Below are 19,362 nucleotides of genomic sequence, written 5' to 3' on the forward strand. Positions count from 1 at the left end.
TTTTCAACACGGGTCTTATTAATTACTGGAATGCAAGAATTAACTCAAATTGATAAATGAAACAAAAAAAATATTGGAAACGTTTTTGACCTCGAAAACCGAAGATGTCAAGAGAAGATTTACCAAAAGAAAAAAACTGTGTTGTTTATGTTCATAATAGTTCCCGTAATAATTTTATTTATTATTGCTCTAATTTTCGTTTTTTCTACTTCAAAGTAACTAAAAGTTTCTCAAAATAATAATAATAATAATAATAATCTTTATTTTTTGAATTTTACAACAAAAATTTGATTTCTGATTGAGGGAGGTTGGCAGTGAAAAAAAGAAGTGGCCTAAAAATCACAAAAATGACACAAAATTTAACAAAAAAGGTGATTTTATATAGATTTGTACCCCCTTTCGTGGTTCGCTGATAGCCCTCTGGATTCCGAAGTCCGCCTGACTTGTTCCAGCGGCTCGCGCAGGTCCCTTTGCTCCATCACTCTACGTTGCCGTTGTCGCTGAGATGACGAATTTGTGTACAATACGGATTTCAAAATGGTCATTCGATTTTGAAATTATGTTAAATCCACACACGAGGTTGGTTAAGTATCGTTAAATTGAAGAAAATGAGTGGTTTCTTGTTCCAAGAAAATCAACTCTAGAACTTCTACTTAGTTAACTTTTATTGTTTTAAGTAGTTTTGAGTGACTCAGTAGTTAAAGAAATCTATTAAAGCTTTCAAACTATTCTATTACTCATTTCCATCATAGCCGTCTAACAATAAAAATGTTCAAAATACTTTTCTTAAATTCAATCCTTATTTCAATCGAAGGGCTTAAAATTCAATCAAAAACGTACATTGAACCTAAATTTCCCGAAAATTATGTGAACGATACATTTTTCAAAATTGATTATAATAACTGGTTGATTTTGGCAACTGTTACTCAGACAAGTAGACCGCCATTTCCTCAAGATATGTTCAGTTTAAGTTCAAACTTAAACGACTTTGAGTTGGAAACATATGAAAGAGAAGACAACGAAATGGATTTCAGAATTGTTTCTAGATGCACAAACATTGGAGCCCAAATGCTTAATTATAAAATGCGCGCTAATAAAGAGATGCATTTTGCAAATACAAGTAAAATTAGCTACAGTCGTGAAACTAAGTGCAACTCAGAAGATCCGGATTTACAATACAGTGAATCATTTGTTTCTGCAAATATCGGTTATTTGGACGAGAATCAGTGGTATTTGATAAAAATTTCTCAATTACTTTCTAAAAAGGATTTAGATGTTGGAGTTATTATTCTCGGAAAAAATTATGATGGAGAGGAAGCTGTGATGATTTTGTTTCGAGAAATTGAAAAAATCTATTTCAACAGTACTAAAATTTTTGACAAACAAAATGTTTATTTTTGGGCCCTGGACCATGAATGCGAAAGGCGAAAATGTTTTGAGCCATTTGTTAAAAAAGAAACAAAATTAGAAAAAAAGAAAAGTTTGACACTTTTTCTTTCACTTTATATATTAGTACCCATTGGAATTCTGATCATCGGGCTATTGATGCTTAAATGTTTTTAAATCATCATTAAAATTACACTAAATGATTGTTTAATGAGCACTTTTAATGTTTTAATAGCACATAGTTTGAGATTAAACATAATAAAGCACAAAATGTTAGTTTTCTTACAAACGTCAAAGAATGATGTTCAAAAACATATTTTTAAATTTATTTTTATTGAACGGAATATTTGGAGTTCATATTCCGATGGAAGATAAGTTTTGTCAACCCGATTTGCGACCTGATTATATACACGACACTTTTTTCTCACTGATCAATAAGGAATGGTTGATTTTGGGAACAATCTCTAAGTCAGATGCACTTGATTTTCCCGCAAATTTGTTCAATTTAAACTCATCTTTGAACGATTTCAAAATACGAACTTGGACAAACATTCCGGAATTCAGTTTACAAATTTTTGTTCATTCAAAATGTTCAACAATCGAGAAGTTTTGGGTTCATTTTGAAGTATCCAATAATTTTGATAATCATACTATTGAAGTTAGTTACGAAAATGGTTGTTCCTCGCTTTTTTAATAAAAACGAAAAATTTTTCTCACCGCAGTCTTTCTTCTTCTTGTCTAAACTAACATTTTCTTCGTTGCTAACTGAAAAAACTCAAATGACGTAGACACATTAAAAGTTATAAACTTTTAAGACGTGTGGAGTGAACAAAAATTCATAAAACCTTAAATTTTATCAATTCGTTTTGAACCAGTTAAGTTTTCAGTTACCCTTTAATCGTCTGCTAACAAAAATGTTTGAATTATTACTTTTTATCATTATTCCCATCAACGGATTGGTGTTTCCAGGACAACTTAAGAGCCCTTATGAAACGGTTTATCAACCAAAATTCTCACCAAATCATGTGAAAGATGTTTTTAACGCAATCAAAGATCAAACTTGGGAGATTTTAGGTGCACTTCAGTCTACGGGTGATCCATTCCCTGCAGATTTCTTCAGTGTCGGCCTCGATGTTGGCGATTTTTTCGTAAACACTTCATTGATTGATCAAAGATATTTGATTTTCACAATTCATTCATTGTGTTCTGCACATCAAGATCGTCTAATTAGATTTAAATCGGAAAAAGCTCCATTTTTTGTACTACAAAATAATAGCAGAATTACCATCTCTCGTATTGTGAGATGCGTAGGAGATCCTTTTGTAACTAGGGACTTTCAAGGACCAACTATTGAATCAAATATTGAAATTTTTAATGAAAATGTATTCTTTATGTTGAAACGACAAACAGTTAGAGAAAGTTTGTCACTAGATGTAGGACTTTTGATCTTTGGTAAAAACTTAGGTCAAAAATCTCACGAAGAGCTGGTAAAAACGGCAAAATTAGTTTTAGCAGAAATTGGCGAAACTTATTTTAACAATTCTGAGATCTTTGACGTGGCAATGCTCAATATTTGGAAAGACGAAAGTGTTTGCTTTAGAAAGGCTTGTTTTGGACCTGAAAATATGACAAATAAAACTTCACCGGTAAAAGATAAAACCATAGAAAGATTTAAAATAGAAGACAGCACTAAAGCTCACTCTCGCGAAAATGTTTTTGTGGTACCAATCATAATATTTGTTCTCGTTACAATTCTCGTTGGATTGTTAGTTTTCATGTATTGTGTTACCAAGTGAATCAAAGTCATCATGAATTGCACAAGAGGGTTAATGTGTTTTTTCTGTCACAAAGTTTGGAACATTTACAATTATTGCTCAATACTGTCTGTGAAGTTTAAAATGGTTGATAAATAAATGTGAAAACTTTCAATGCGCATTTTAACTTTGGTTTGGTTCAATTTCATCCATTCAAATATTTAAAATTTAGTTTGAACTTTGAGTCCAAACTCATTTTGGAAATTTTTCAAACCATCTTCTCTTTATTGGCGCCATTCATTTGCGGCGTCGGATAAAAAGGGACATTTTTTGACCCCCACCCTCACCCCTGTAATCGGAAACCATCGGAATTTAAAGACCCCCCCCTAATTTACGACGTACTTTTTAGTAAAATACCGCCCCCCCTTTTTTCAAGAAAAATTGTTAAAAATTAGCTCAAATTTATATCGAAATCAGTAAAAAATTTTACATATTTACTCAGTAAGTTAAAAAACAGATCAAAAAAGTTTGAAGCGCTTAAGTATTTCTGACCCCCCACCCACTACGTCGAAATCCATCGAAAATTCATGGACCCCCACCCCTTCTCAAACTTCCGACGCCGTAAATGGATGGCGCCATTGTTCAAATGATGAGTTTATAAAGAGTTGGAAAAACTTTCCAGACAACTTTTAAAGCTTCACAATTCAATAGAAATCTACTTCAATTTTAACCGTTGACTAAAGAGAATGTGCTTAAAATTGTTGCTATTTATTGTTCCTGTCTTTGGATTAAAAATTCCCGGACAATTGCCAAAAATACAGGAACCTGATGTGCCTATCAAGCCATCATCTGACATTTTCAAAATTTTTTATGCAATTCGTTTTGAATATTGGTCAATATTGGCAACGATTCCATCCTCTGACGGAGATCAATTTCCTGAGAGTTTTTTCACTTTATCCTCAAATCTGGAAGACTTCAAAGTGCTTGTGACAGTGGATTACCTTGATTGTATTGTACTCAGTATTTTATCACCATGTTCAAGGATGCGAAAACTTCAAATTGATTACAAAATATGTCCATATCATGATGAATCAGAGAATTATGTTTCTGGAGAGCGCAGCACCAAATGTTCATCTGAAGGAGAGTCTGACTCACTTGATTTTGTTCCTGATGAAATGTTTTATGCACTAATCGGGACTTATAAGGAAAACTTTTGGTATTTGTTAGAAAGAAAACCCATCGATAATACAGAAAACTTTTATGAAGTTTCTTTAGTGATTTTTGGACGTGGATTAAACTTCTTTAATTTCACTCAGCGAAAGGATATGTCAAAAGAAATTTTGACGAAAATTATAAAAGATCATTTTAACAATTCTCAGGTTTTAAACGAAGACATGTTACGACATTGGCAGGATACTGAGCCAATTTGCAATACAAGAAGATGTTATGAAACTCCTGCCACTTCAATAGATGTTTTTAATGAGAGACATGAAATAGATGGGCCAGAGCCAAATACTGAGAGAAATATCATAAAAAATCAACCAGATGAAAATCACAAAAAATTGATAATATTTTTGTTTATTTTGATTCCTGTTGGATTGCTTTTTATTGGAATATTGTTTTTATATGTTAACCAATTTATTTATTAGGGTGTGAGAGAAGAATATATCTATTTAAGACTTTCACATTAAAATTTCTTCATAAAAAAAAATGTGAAGGTCATTTTTAGTCATGTTGTTGTTGTTGTATTTCTTTCCATCATTTACAATGATATTGCGGCGGTTTTTGGCTAATTTGTTTAATATCACTTTTTCATATACTTATTTCGTTCAGTAAAAAATATTTGATGTTTTTTCAAAATTTTCAATTAATTTCTTTTTAACAGAAAACAAATTTTTAATTTATTTTTGTTAGTGATGATCAAAAATTAGTCTAACGTATTTTCAGGAACAGAATTTGCATATTTTTTTACTTGATATCCGTAAAACCAACATAATTTGAGTAATTTTTGAGGTTCATAAAAAAAATAAATATATTTTCTTGGAAATTATGTCATTTTAATAGAAAATTGCAGTTGGTTTTCAATTAGAAACGGAACAAAAGATTAAAATTATCGGATTAACAAAAGCCTTATATAGCTTTTGATTTTGATCATTACGCCCATCTTAATTTTTAGTATAAAATATGTGATTTGAATTATTTGTCCATCAGTTGCAATCAAAAAGTCATTCTGATAAAATGTTCCTCAACGAATTTTTTGTGTTTCTGAGCTTTTTAACTAAAATTCACGCAATTGTGCTTTCGAACAACACACTAAGCAAACTCAAAGTTGATATCGATTATGAACCAAACGTTTCGTTGGACTACATAGAAGAAGTCTTTGACATCATCGGAAATCAATCGTGGCAAATAATGGCAACCATCCCTTCAAATGGCGATCCTTTTCCCGAAGATTTGTTCACACTATCCACAAACTTGAGTGATTTTGAAGTTGAACTTGCTTACAATGATGAAGAAGAGTATTATCCTCTTATAATTAAGTCACCATGTCCGGTAATGCAACTTTATCCCATAGAGTACAAACTGCGTAAATTATTTTACATGGCACAAAATTCAAGTCGAATGCTTTGCGTTCGTAAAGAAAAATGTTTGTCAGAGTCTGAACTAAATAATGATGTGATAACGAAACTAATTAATATCGGTGTTTATAAATACGATTTTTGGTATTTGTTAAGAAGATATGATGGCGAGCGTAAAAATGATATTGGACTAATTATTTTTGGAAAAGATTTGAATCGGAAATCGATAAATACTCAAAAAACTCTTGCCATGGATATTTTGAAGCACATTGAAGAGTTGTACTTTGCTAATGTGACAATTTTCGACGATAAAATGTTAAAGTTGTATGAAAAATTTTCACCAAAATGTGAAATAAGGCATTGCTACAAAGCTCAGCTGACAAGTAATGATGCGAAAAATGTCGGTAAAACGGAAAATGGAAATATAGAGAAATTTTTGTTTCTTCTAATAGGACTTGTTCCAGTTGGAATTGCTTTCATCGGTTTTCTGATTCACAAGTTTTGTGTTTCGAAGTAAAATTTTGTAAATGTTTCAAAATAATCAATAAACTATCAATTAAACCAATTTTTGTTAAATTTGTAAGTGGCATCATTGTACGTTCATCCATTCTAAACCTGATTCTTGGTAAATCAATTAATGAACAAAAGCCCGAAAAGAGGGTAAATTTAACTTTTAGGCGTCATCCATTAATGGCGTCGGCAGTTTAGGGGGGGTGGGGTTCATCAAATTTACGACAGATTTCGACGAGGGGGGGAAGGGGGGTTAACAGAAATGTAAAATGTCGTAAAAATATGCCATATTCACGATTTAAAAATTTTTCGTTTTGAATTATTTAAAATAATTTTTGAAGTATTTCAGACTTTGTAATCTTTTTTTTTCAAATTTTCATTTAATTGAATTTTTGTTTTTCAAATTTTTCACGAGCTTTCATTGAAATTTGAACTGATACTAAAGATTTCCTTTTCAGTGAGGGGGAGATGTTAAAAAACACGTCGTAAATTAAGGGGGGGTTGTTGAATTTCGACGGTTTACGATTATAGGGGGGTGGAGATCAAAAAATGCTCTGTTTTTGCCGACGCCATTAATGGATGACGCCTTACAAAAGTAATTCGTCTGGCAATTTTCATTGTTCTGTTTACAATTCCTTTTAATCATGATAAGATAAAACCAGCTTCATTTTGTTATTAATTTGTATTGTGAATTGACAAATTTCGAGGTATTTTAGAGAATTTTCATATAAGTGATTTCTCTATTTTTTCCCTTGAAAAAAGTTTTATATTTTCACATAAAAATTATTCGTGAGTAAATTTTTAGGTATTTGGAAAATACTCGTCATGATAATTTTCGTTAATCTAAAAAGTTTTTTTTTCTACAAAGAACTTTTTTAAGTTGACATCAACTGTCAATGTCTACTCTTCTAGTTTCTACTCTGAGTTAGTTCAATTTCAAACAACCACCCCTCAACATGTTATTGTTAGTCATTTTCATATTAAGTTGTTCCACATTTCAAACAAGATCAGTCGTAATCAGTACTGAAGCATGGGACGATTTGCAAAATAACGTTTTTCATTCACCAATTTTCTCCATAAACTACGTCGAAGAAGTTTTTCAGTCCATCAGCAAACAGCAATGGTCCATTTTAGCAGCAGTATCCTTCACAGAAACACGTCCATTTCCGCAAGATTTATTCAATTTTGCGACAACGAATTTGCCTGACTTTATAATTGATGTCTTAATGACGAACAACACTGACATGCAGTTGTCTCTTCGATCATCTTGTCCCAACAGCATCATGAAGACCCACGTGATCAAATATGAATTCAAAAAATATCTTAAACAAAGAAATGATTCAAGTATCGTGAGTTATAGACGTCCTACGAAATGCTTATCGGAAAATGTCGATTTATATGAAGCATCGGAATTGGCGGATATTGCAATTTTTGACAATGATACGTGGTATTTGGTGAGAAGACATCCAACTTTTACTAAGCCGGGAGAATTGTCGGTGGGTATTACAGTTTTTGGGAGACATTTTCAGACAAACATTGCAAATTTTGTTCGGACAAGAGTTTTTCCTGAAATTGGAAAAATATATTTCAAAGATTCAAAAATACTGAAAAAAGTTCCAGCAAAATTTAGGACCAACGATGGATCTTGTGAAAAATTACCGTGCTATGACAAGAGAAAGAACGATACAGAGCCATTCGAGATTGAAAGTGATGAAAAATTTTTCTACTTTAAATTGATTTTATCAGTACCAATTGCTGTCACAGTTGGATGTTACTTGACCGGAGTCTTGATATTTGTACTATTTTTCGCAAAGAATGTTAATTGAATTTTTAAATAAGGTTAAAATTTATTGTAAAATATTTTTTTAAACTTTCTTAATTTTGCGTGCTGAAAAATCCCATCCGTCAGTGTCAGTTAGGAACTGAAAAGGATCCTCTGTGGAAGAATCACCGCCTCCTAATAAATTTTCAAATTCCTTAAAGTCCCAAGGATTTTTTGAATCTTCAGGTATTGGAGCTGAAAATGCCCCAATGAATAAACAAAGAAAAACTACAATTAGCTTCATATTCACAATTAAAATACTTCAAAGTTGTATGAAAACTAAACTTTTTATATGAAGTGTTTCTATGTCAAGTAACTGATAAGCACTTTTTAAATGTTTTATCGTTAATTCAAGAATTAATGAGTTATAAATGTATGGAATTGGATCATTTGATAAAAAATTATGGAAAATTTATTGTTGCTATGCTATTTAGATGTTTTTTTTTATGGAAAAAACCCTTCGAATAGTTGTAGAAAAAAAGTTTGAATAAATTCTAAGCACGTGTCTTATTATCAATCAAATAATCATTTTTTTTATATTTTTATGAAAAGTTTTGCTCAATTATGTAATTCGACGACGTTTCCTCAAATTATTTTTGAGAGCTTAGCAACTTATGTCATTAGAGTTTCCATACTCGTTTGGAAAGGAAGTGAAAAATGTCGAATTTTTGGGTGATTTTTTTAAACATTTTTGCTTTAACTAAAGCTTTGATTATCACCAATAGTTCAACTACTGAACCGGATCAACATCAAATAATTCTCTACAACTCCGATGAACTCTTTGAAATGATTATTGGCAAAACTTGGTACGTAATAGCTGTCAATGTGCAGGATGGGGATGAGTTCTCCGGTGATTTGTTCAAAATAAAACAACCCCTCGATAGATTTCAAGTAGTTGTCACTCGTAATGAATCAGTTAAAGAGGCACATATGAACGTTGAGTTTGTTTCTCAAAACTGTACGGAGTTGGAGAATCCGGTCATCTTTCAGTTCACAAAGTCTGTGTTGGGTTCATATGCCGTGGATTATCAACAAAAATTAAAATGTTCATTGGAAAACCCGAAATGGCCCGAAGTGAAGGAGGAAACTTACATCGGTCGACCAGAAAGAGATGGAATTTGGTATTTGATTCAAAGGAGGAAGATCAACAACACTGACAGGTCTGTTGGAATAATATTTTTCAGTTACAGTGGAGATTTTGAAGGAGGAATATCTGGCATAACTGACATGATTGAAGGATTTTTAGAGGAGATCGAAAAAGTGTTCTTTGACTTAGGCAATTTTAAGATGACTTATAATTTGTTTCACGAGAAAGTTTCTTGTAAAAGTCCAAGATGCATTGAAGACATTAAAAGAGAAGAATTTCGAGCAAAAGAAGAACGAATCAAAAATATTCAAAAATTCGTCGCTTTTTCGTTTATTTTAATTATTGCAGTAATAAGTATTGTATCTTTGTTATGTTTAATCAAAGCGCCATCTGTTGAGTAATTTTGTTAAATCTTTAATTGAAGCTCCATCTATTGTGTATTTTTTTTAAAATCTTTTGATGAGTTTTGATATTTTTAATAGCAGCTTCATCTGTTGCGTAATTTTTCTAAACTGTTCTGATAAGTTTAATAAAAGCACCACCCAGTGGGAAATTTTAAAGACTTTTCTTAACATTTTTCTATAAGTAAATTAAATGATTTTTCTAAATATTATTCTCTTATTGTTTTCTAAATCCATAAACACATAAAATTTTCTTTTCAATTAATTTAGTTCCATTTTATTAAAGCGCCATCTATTGAGTAATTTTTTCTGACATCATTAAATTTTTAATAAAACGCCATCTTTTGAGTAATTGTTTTTAAATTTTTAACTAAAGCGCCATCTATTGTGTAGTTTTTTCTGAATCTATTAAATCATGAAAATTTCTTTTTAAGGAATTTCGTGAAGTAAAATTAGTTTGTTTTGTAAGAAATTTGAAACTAAATCGATTAAAGTCAAATTAATGTAAGTAAAAAAGTTTTACAACTTTCGAAATAATACAAAACTTTGAAAGCTATTTAAGTTATTTTGCTGTTCAAGACTTCCATCAGTCGAAAAATATCCGTGAACAAGTTCAAAATGATAAAAATCATTATTTTATTACTAAAAATCATTTTAGTTCTTGGTTATCCAGAATTACCATCATTACCGAACATCACTAATTTGCTAAATAAACCTACTCCAAATATTGAAAGCTTTTTGAAAAATGAGCCTAACAACACTTTTTACAGTATCATTCCACATTTTTGGCGAATTTTAGCAACAATTCCATTGCCAGGTGCTCCGTTTCCCGAGGACCTTTTTACTTTACAAAATAATTTGCTTGACTTCAGTGTGCATTTCTCAAAGTGTGATCCAGAAGCCATAGAAAAAATAGATCTGCTTTTTTCACCTCACAAGAATAATCCGAGGGTCAATTTTACAGTTTTTAGACTTGAAAAAATCAGTAACGGCACTAATCGAATAAAGTACAAAAGAGAGTTGAAATTTGGCGTGAATATGGAAAAGTCGAGGAAGCTGTAATTGGAATGGCCTCTAACAAGGATTTTTTCCTGTTAAAAGAGCAAAATGGTCAAATCGGAATAATTTTATTTTGTCAAGATATTGAAGAAGAATTAAAAAGTTTTGAATTTACCAAAATTCGAGTCGAATCAGTTTTACGTCAAATGAATATAACGCTTTTCAATGGAAGTTTGGGAAATTTTAACATTACTTATGCTGTACAAGTTACATCACGAGTTCAGGAATCTTTCATGAAATTTTGGTTCATTTTGATACCGATCGGCATCATGGGTGGCATTTACTTGTGTAGCGTAATTTTTGGAGCAATTCAGAAAACTCGTTAGAATTCGGTGTGCATTGTCAATATTAACCTCATAAAATATGGACAGTAGATAAACAAACATTCAACCAATTGTCGTTTCATTACGAATATTATTTTCGGGATGTAATAATTAATTAAACAAACAATAACAAAACATTCGGGGCGACATAAAGTCCGAGACTCTACGCAAACTCAATAACAGTAATTATTATTTTAAATTAATTATGCATGGAAAATTGACACTCACCTGTGTAGTCGGGCGTTATGTGATGCCGATTGTAGTCATTTAGTGTCGTACAACCACTTGCTGCACTCGTGTACATATTTACATTGAACGGCTCGTGGTACAAACTGCTCTTGTCAATTGACTCGTTGTCGTCCATTGTCACCTGGAACGGCTTCTATTGAGGCACGCGTTTATTTTCAAACGAAAAAAATGGCAAATCATAAATTTCTAGAAGCTCTCAACTTACCTTGAAGTTACTGTTGAACCGTTTATCGAGTCCCAAACTCAGTCCGTCGCTATTTAAATTGTGCTGCAATGCATCCAGTACCGCTGCTGTTCTCGTTCGACGTTGACGTGCGACGATGAACATGATCGCAAACACGAGCACCAAAATTATCGACGTCAAAATAGCAATTACCAATCCAACGACGCTCGTTTCGGACTCGGCATCTACCGGTTTCGGGATCATTTTCGGGAAATTCTTGTCTCCGAGGTTGTTTTTCGTGCTCTGGACCTCATCACGTTGCAACGGGTACTCGAGCGAATTGGAATCTTGCGGCGAAATTCCATTTACGTCTTCTTCCGTGAAGTTTCCAACAACGGGAGCTACAAAAAAACAAAAGTAAAATTTAAAACGTAAAATTCGAGAAGCAAAGAAGAAGAGAATTGCCATTATCATGCACCAAATGCACTTCAAAAGACACCAAAAAACAACAACATATGCCTTAAATAAACATTATTTGTTGTGAATTGTAATCCCCATTCATTGAATTTGATGCGTTTCTATTCATCCTCTTCATCTCGTACTAGTTGCGGGACGTGCAACTCACAGTTCATTGCAGTAATTGAACATGATGTAATCCAATATAATTGATTAAAATGTTACCGGCAGTATGTGCGCCGCAACTAAAATGTATTTTTTTTGTGTTCGTGTATTTATTTACTAAAGCAGAGAATTAAATAATCCTCCATGTATGCCGTGCACTCGTCGTTGGTGTACGAATGAGAGATAAAAAATGTTCCCTTTCCTGTTTATTTAATTAAATTTTAGTATTTTTTTATGTATTGCGGGACCAAATGCGTACCAACGACATAGTATTTAAACAAACAATAACAAAAAAATGTTCCATTATTACACATTTTATTATTAATTCCATCCAACTCTCAAGAGCTTATTGATGGCGATGCAGAGATGTGACAAAAAATTGAAGGAAAAAAGTGTTTTTTCTCTTTAGGATTAAAATTCTATACCCAAAGCTATGAATTAATTTTTTAAAAATAAATTTAATAAAATGTGAAATTATCCCATGAAACTATGCAATCAACGAAGCTTTATGAATAAAATGCGAAGGTATGCAATAAATCTTACATGTAATATTTGGAAAATTTTACTTATTTTCTGAATTTTTCTATTCAATCGTTCTAATTTTTCTATTCTAAAACCTTTTTTAAACAAATTCTGCTTTAAGAATTTTGGAAAAAATTAAGGAATTCGGAAAATATTCTAAATATGACTTGTGAAATTCATTGCATAACTTCTTAGTTCAATTAAGTTTTTTCTTTTAAAATTATATTGATTGCATACTTTCAAGGGATAATTTCTAAAAATAATTTTTAAAAAATCTCGACAGGTAGAACAGAGTTCAAAGGTCCGCTTGTTTTATTTTTTTTTAAATTTCAATACAAATTTTAGTAAAAGAAATTTTTTATATTGAGAATATATTGAAAAAATTTTTTTCGCTAAAAAATTTTTGAATGTACAAAAGTATTAAAAAAAACCCATTTTCTAAAAGTTCCGTCACTGCTCATAATGAAGCGCCAATCACATAAAAATGCACCAAAGTTGCATCCATCCAACCATTCAAGTGGAATCAAAACGGGAAAAAAAAATTAAGTGTTCGACTCTTAATTTTTTTATGGATTATTTACGGTTGTTAATGCGTACTTACTTCTTTGGTACTTACAAAAATACGCACACTTTATTTATTATTTAATTTGTTAAAAAACTACAAAACTATAACGAATTCAAGTACACTCGAGATCAGAAAAGAAAACAGATGGATGCGGTCCGTGCGATCATGTGGAAATGATTGAAGAGTGTTGGGAATTTTTTCTGCGTTTAATTTTTGTTTTTTTTCAAAGAGAGAAAGGATCTTGTCTCAACGATGGCAGTAATTTTGTCTCTTTGAAGTGTTTTTTTGCACGTGATCGAACATTTTCAAATTATTTTTTTTTTTTCGGAAAAAGGGGATAAAAGTCCTTCAAGTACAAAAAAAAATTATTTCGCCGCAGAAAAACCCTTCACACACAAACACGAAACATTTCACAAAGGTAATGAATTAAATACGTGTCTGTGCCGCTTTCGAGTCGTTGTTCACCTCACATTCGCACCAATATTAGTGGTTTTTGATATTTTTCTCTCTCTTGCTGCATTGAAAACATGAAGAACAATAAAAAAAGGCGAACAGCAAAAAAAAGGCATAAAACCGAGGAAAAAGCATCAGCATTCATTCAACAGAAGCAGAAACACACACAGAAAAAAAAATTAGAACAATAACGAAATTGTTTTGAGATTAGGGAATTGCATGTTCATGTGCCATAACCTCTCACATTAACGTCTCAATTTTCTCGTTTCTTTTTATTTTCTTGATGTTATTAAATTGATATCAAATTGTTATTTTACGGTTTTAGCGTTTCTCTTATGAAAGGCAAAAAAAAAATAATTATCAAGCTTTAATTGGAAATTAATTTGGAATTTAGTGAATTTTTATTATTTTTTTTTTGTTGGTCTTTCGTAGAAAAATTTTCAAAAGAATTTTTTTTTTCAAAAGAAAGAAAAAAAAATAATAATAAAATTCTTTTGATGTGCATTTTTCCGTCTTTAGATTTTTTTTGTTGCATAAATTGCAACTATAAGAGGGCAGCCCTTTTTTACAAAGCAAGAAGCTGTAGCAAAATTCCTTTCATCACATCCGGTCTCTACTTGACTTCACTCCATTCATCTCATATTTCTTTTCGCGCGCTCATTAAATTATTGTAAAATTTAATTGCAAAAGATTTTCCTTCTTTTTTCTTCTTCTTATTCTCATTTTCAGTAGAATTCTTAGCATTACAAAAAATTTTCTTTTTACATGTGAAGGAGAAGTCATGGCATGTCAGCACACTGCTCATCCCATTCATCATCTAGAATTATTATTTTATGCAAAAAATGTTGTCGTACGAAGGAACGAGTGTGTGTTTAAAAATCGTTTAAGCATAATTTATTTCAAGTACATTCAGCGGCATGCGGCATAAGAAGCAACAAAAAAAGAGTAAAGATTGTGTTTGGATCGTCTCCAGTAATTTTAATTTCATTTTATCTTAAAAGTTGAATCTTTTTCATGTTTTCGTGTGATTTTTTTTTGCCTGTCGCGCACTGCCTTTCGGAATTATTACTATTTAATTTATGATGTTTGTGTTACAAGCATTTTTTGTCTATTTATAAAGAGCGACATGCAGAAATAATGAGGGAAATGAAGAAAAATGACACATTTGGAGATACATTGTTTGAAATCGTAATTTTGACATACGTCGCGAATCGGTCTTTGAACTTGCGATCAGGTCTTATCAATAAAAGAGATGAAATTTCGTACGGATTTGAACAAAAATTCAGTCTTTTGTTGATTTTTGAGCAGAATAGTCGCGCAAAAATGTTGAAATTGATAATTTTTATTATTTTACCGGCTTTTTTGTTGGCAAATTCCCATCCATCGATCTTTTCCATGCCTTGCAGTCACTATTTCCAGTTCGACTTGGATGAAACAAATCGCGTAAGACATGGAATAATTAATTTGAACATGACCTCCGTGAATGCCAAGGACGGTATGACATTGGAAGCGCTCTTTGGAACAACAATTTCTAACGAAACGGCGATTTCTGTGAGTATTTCTTTTGAAAAAAATTCGCAAAATTGTTTACGAAGCGATAATTAAAAATTTCTTATCAGGGTCATGACATTCCCCGAATTGAATTATTGACGGAAGAGGCAACGGCAAAAGAGATTATCGAGACAAATGGCACACTCAAGTACCAAGTGAACTACAATTTGAAGCAGCCGATCCCGAAATTGATGAAAATTTTCCTGCATATTAACAAAGATTTCCATCCGCGAGTCATTTGTGAGGAAATTTCGCTGGACAAGACGAAAAATGTCATTTTACGAGCCTTTCATTCGATAGAACCGGAACGTGTGAAGCTTTCACCTGTTAAAATCATCGATATTTGAATGAAAATTGAATAAAAAATGATTTTTTTTTATTGGAAAGTCTTTAAGAAAGGAACTCTGGTGAAAATTTATCGTCGTTCAAGCATTTCATCGTCACATTGCGCGCTTTAAAGAATTGCTTGAGACTGTTCATGCGATCATTTTTGATTTTCGCATTGTTACACAACGAGATTTCCTTCAAATTCGGGAATTTTGAGACAATTTCCTGTTCATTCACGTCCGCAAGTTGATTATATTCCAAGTAAAGTGAGTCAAGTTTCTTCAAGCGGTGTCAATTCTTTCATTTCGAGAGTTTCGAGTTCATTTCTGTATAATCTCAGTTCCTCCAGTTTTTGTAAATTATTGAAAACTGCGAAATTGAGACGTTTGAAGCGATTTCCTTCGAGCAGTAAACTTCTTAGTTTGACATTATTTTTGAAAGTTTCCTTCGTTAAATCGTCGTCTTCGAGTTTGTTGCGACTGAAATACACACGATCCAACTTTTTGCAGTTCGCAAAGGCGTTTGGGTGGATTTTTTCTAGTCCTAAGTAGTCTGCGTTGAATATTTCGATGTTTGGAAAGGCGTCACACAAGTCACTCGTGAGGGTATGCATGCGAGCTCCGAGATATCCAACGAGATTTACACTCATAATTTCACGTGCCGGCACATTGGAGACTGCCTTGAAGTGCGGATGGGTCTCGTTAAATTGCCGGATTGGGCAGAAAGTGTTCGAACGACGGGAGTTACACTCAAAAACTTGAAAAAAAAATTTTTAAATTAATTTTTTGTACAAAAATCTTTAATTTAATTTTTTACCTACAAAAAAAAAATTATTTTTAATTTCTCAATTTTTTACGAATAAAACAAAAAAAAAATTAATTATTTTTTTTTTAAGTTAAAAATAAATAAATTTTGTGTTTTTTTCGTGAAAAATTGTAGAATTAAAAATAAAAAAAAAATATTTTTTGTGTATTTTTTTGTAGTTTTAGTGAAATTACAAACTTACTTTCCTCCTGCAACGTCACTCGAAGCACGAGACAAAACACAAAAGTAGCAACACGAACTTTATCCATAATTTTGCGACTATTTCTGGTCAAGTTGAATCACAAACTGGCCAAGCACAGTTCAGAAGATGGGTCTTTTTATACTAAATACAACTTAAATTTATTGCAGAAACTACTTTAGGATGTCCAAAAGTTCATTACCGCAATTTTTAAATGAAATAATTTCAAAAAAACAACACTTGTCATCCTCCTCAAGAGCTAAAGGATGCACTTGCAGCAATGATAAGCAAAAAAAGTTTATTTACAACGATGAATTATTGCATTGTGTGACGTAACAGAACAAAAGATGCAATAAATGCATGCAGGTCAAGGCCATCCAGTTATTTCTTTTATCGTTTTATTCCGCAGAATGGATTTTTATTGATTTGCATAAAAAAATACATCGTTGAATGAATAATTGGCTCGTTATTCTTATCTCAAGTGTTTCTTGTTAAAATAAAATCTGTTGGATACAAAAAAAATTCAGTCTAAGCTAAGCATCAATTAACGGATTAACCTGCTTTTCAAATTCACGCGTGGCTGTCGCATAAAATATTCAAACGAAATTTGAAATATTGCATCCTCTCTGATTAAATTAGATCATAATTTATTGCATTTTTACACTCTGCCGCTCTTCGCTACGTGTCTGCCATAAAGTCCCATAAGCGGAACGGAAAGACGTGTAAAATGACATAAGATGAAATATTTAGTCGAGAAATTTAAACACAATCAACACATTAATAGTTTTCGGTCATAGAGAAAAAAGAGCTGCACTTTTTTTTCTCCCACACATTGATCATTTATGGAGCAGTACCCGAGTAAAACGCACTAAATCTCCATAAACCTCAAGCGTGCGAGCAGTGTAGGAATGCCACATAAATCGTTCGATAATTTAAATGCCTTCGTACTTGCAATATATTTTCTTCTTCTTCCTCCTCTTCGAAAGACTACTTCTGCGATTTTGCCATAATAATTGCATTTTAACACACTTTGCATCATCTTCTCTTTGAAATTTTTTGTTCTTTCCATTTTTTGTGAGGAAAAACTTCATTTTGTGGAAATAAATAATTTTTGCCAAGTTTCCGACATTTATTTATTTAATATGCGATCCTTGGCTCGCGATGATTAATTTCACGACAATTATCATTATTATGGCGGCGACATGTTCATAAAATGTCTTTTTCGCGAAATTTAATTTAAAGAAAGAGAGAATGGCTTTCGTTCCAGCTGAATGAAAGTCGTGCTATTAATAAAAGAAAGGCACACAAAAAGTACATAAAAAATGATGAAGGGTGTCATGAACAGAAAGTATTTCTTTTTTTTTGTTTCTTAGGCTGATACGAATTAATAGTCGACTTTATGTTATTTTTTTTTTCAAAAAATTAAAAAAAAATTTTTTTTTTGATATAAAATGACTGAATTTAACAACAAAAATATTTAAAAATCAAAAATTTAATTTTATTTTGTCAATTTTTCACATAAAATTATTTTTATTAGGTTCTATCCATTTAAAATTTAAAATTCTTTAATAAAATAAAAAAATAATATTAGGGTAATTTTTGATGAAATTTTCAACAATTTTTTTCTTTAAAATTTTCATATTAAAAAAAAATGTTTAAAAAAATTGAAATGTCCTTACTTTAAAGAATATTCGTGGAAATTCAAAAAAATGCTCACGACCCGAGAAACATCTCGCAATTATTATCGTTTTTCTATTTCTTAAATAAATGAGAAATTAAGCGAATGAACGTTGTTTTGTGGCACGTGTGTGTGAGGTTTTTGCCCAAGTATTGAATCCATTAAGAAAATTACTTTTATTTGGATTACCTTTTATTTTATTTTTTTTTTCATGCACAAGACGAAAAGAAAGCATTCCCGTTCATTCATTGAACACACAGCATAAAAGACACGTGAGGCAATTCTTCTTCTCGAGAAAATAATAAAAATCTCGCAACAATAGAGAAATATTTCTCCCGTACGATTTTGCAATGATTTAAAAATAAAAAAAAAGCAAAATACTTACTTGATATAAATGAAATTTCACTTAGCATTATCCAGCGTGCGGCAAAATACAAGTGAATTTGTACAAATTTCCCGATCCGATGATGTAATTTAATTTGAACATCACGTGCATGCTCCATTATTTGGTCGGGCATGTAGGAAAAGTGCACGGGTTCGGCGTTAAAATGTTGACCGCCGATACTGAAAAATACTTTGGCATGCATAAAAACCTAAAAAAAAATTTTTTTTTCGTTAAAACTTCATTTCCTTAAAAGAATTCGGTGAAAAATCTCTTACCTGCACGTCTTTGCTGAACATGTTGTTGGTGTGAAGTAACACCGCACTGAAATTCCGCACTTGATCAAACTCAAAAGTCATTTCAACAGGCTTGCCCGCCATAACGACAGTATCATTGCGCCATCCAACCCATTCAAAACCTGCAAAAAAGAGGAAAAAATTAACCTCATATTCATATTTGTTGACCATAAGTTGACCAGAAAAGCATATTCGCATGTTGTACAAACAAAGAGATTTTTTTTTTATATTTTGGAATCCTTTTAATTCTCTTCACATGTAAAATTACTTACGAGCTCGGGGAAAGTGAAAATGGTAATGATAGCAATAAAAAATGAAAACGTAAGAGTTTTAAGCCACATTTAAATAAAATGTAACACGGAGACAGAGTAAATTATGTGGGCGACCTTTTCAATTATTACACTTTACATGTCCCTTTTTTGTGTAACGTACGAGGAGTAAATAACAGCATGACCATTAAAATCCTGGTAATTATGTGATATGTGAGGTGTTTTTGGGTTACATTAATGGATTTGTCTTTCGTTTCGTAAAAGTTACGAGAAAACTAAAGTTTATTGATCGAAAATCCCTCAGGAGTGAACGGAGACAAGACAAACATTAATATTCACCAAAGGAGAGCCATAAATCCAAG

The 19,362-nt window shown here is 31.8% G+C and overlaps 1 protein-coding gene across 2 annotated transcripts in view; it reads right to left on the reverse strand.

The window, feature by feature from the left end:
- LOC134829920 (discoidin domain-containing receptor tyrosine kinase B) overlaps positions 1 to 19,362 on the reverse strand; it is a 188,036-nt gene that overhangs the window by 35,069 nt on the left and 133,605 nt on the right. Inside the window, exons 7-10 of one of the 2 annotated variants that reach the window (XM_063843216.1) lie at positions 18,714 to 18,853; positions 18,439 to 18,646; positions 11,376 to 11,734; positions 11,150 to 11,291 (exon numbers count right to left, since the gene is read on the reverse strand). In XM_063843216.1, coding sequence (XP_063699286.1) covers positions 11,150 to 11,291; positions 11,376 to 11,734; positions 18,439 to 18,646; positions 18,714 to 18,853 — 849 coding nt within the window. Of the gene's footprint in view, positions 1 to 11,149; positions 11,304 to 11,375; positions 11,735 to 18,438; positions 18,647 to 18,713; positions 18,854 to 19,362 lie in introns of both variants that reach the window. The other variant, XM_063843215.1, reaches the window with a different exon arrangement.

This window comes from Culicoides brevitarsis, chromosome 2, assembly GCF_036172545.1.
Source record: "Culicoides brevitarsis isolate CSIRO-B50_1 chromosome 2, AGI_CSIRO_Cbre_v1, whole genome shotgun sequence".
NCBI lineage: Eukaryota > Metazoa > Arthropoda > Insecta > Diptera > Ceratopogonidae > Culicoides > Culicoides brevitarsis.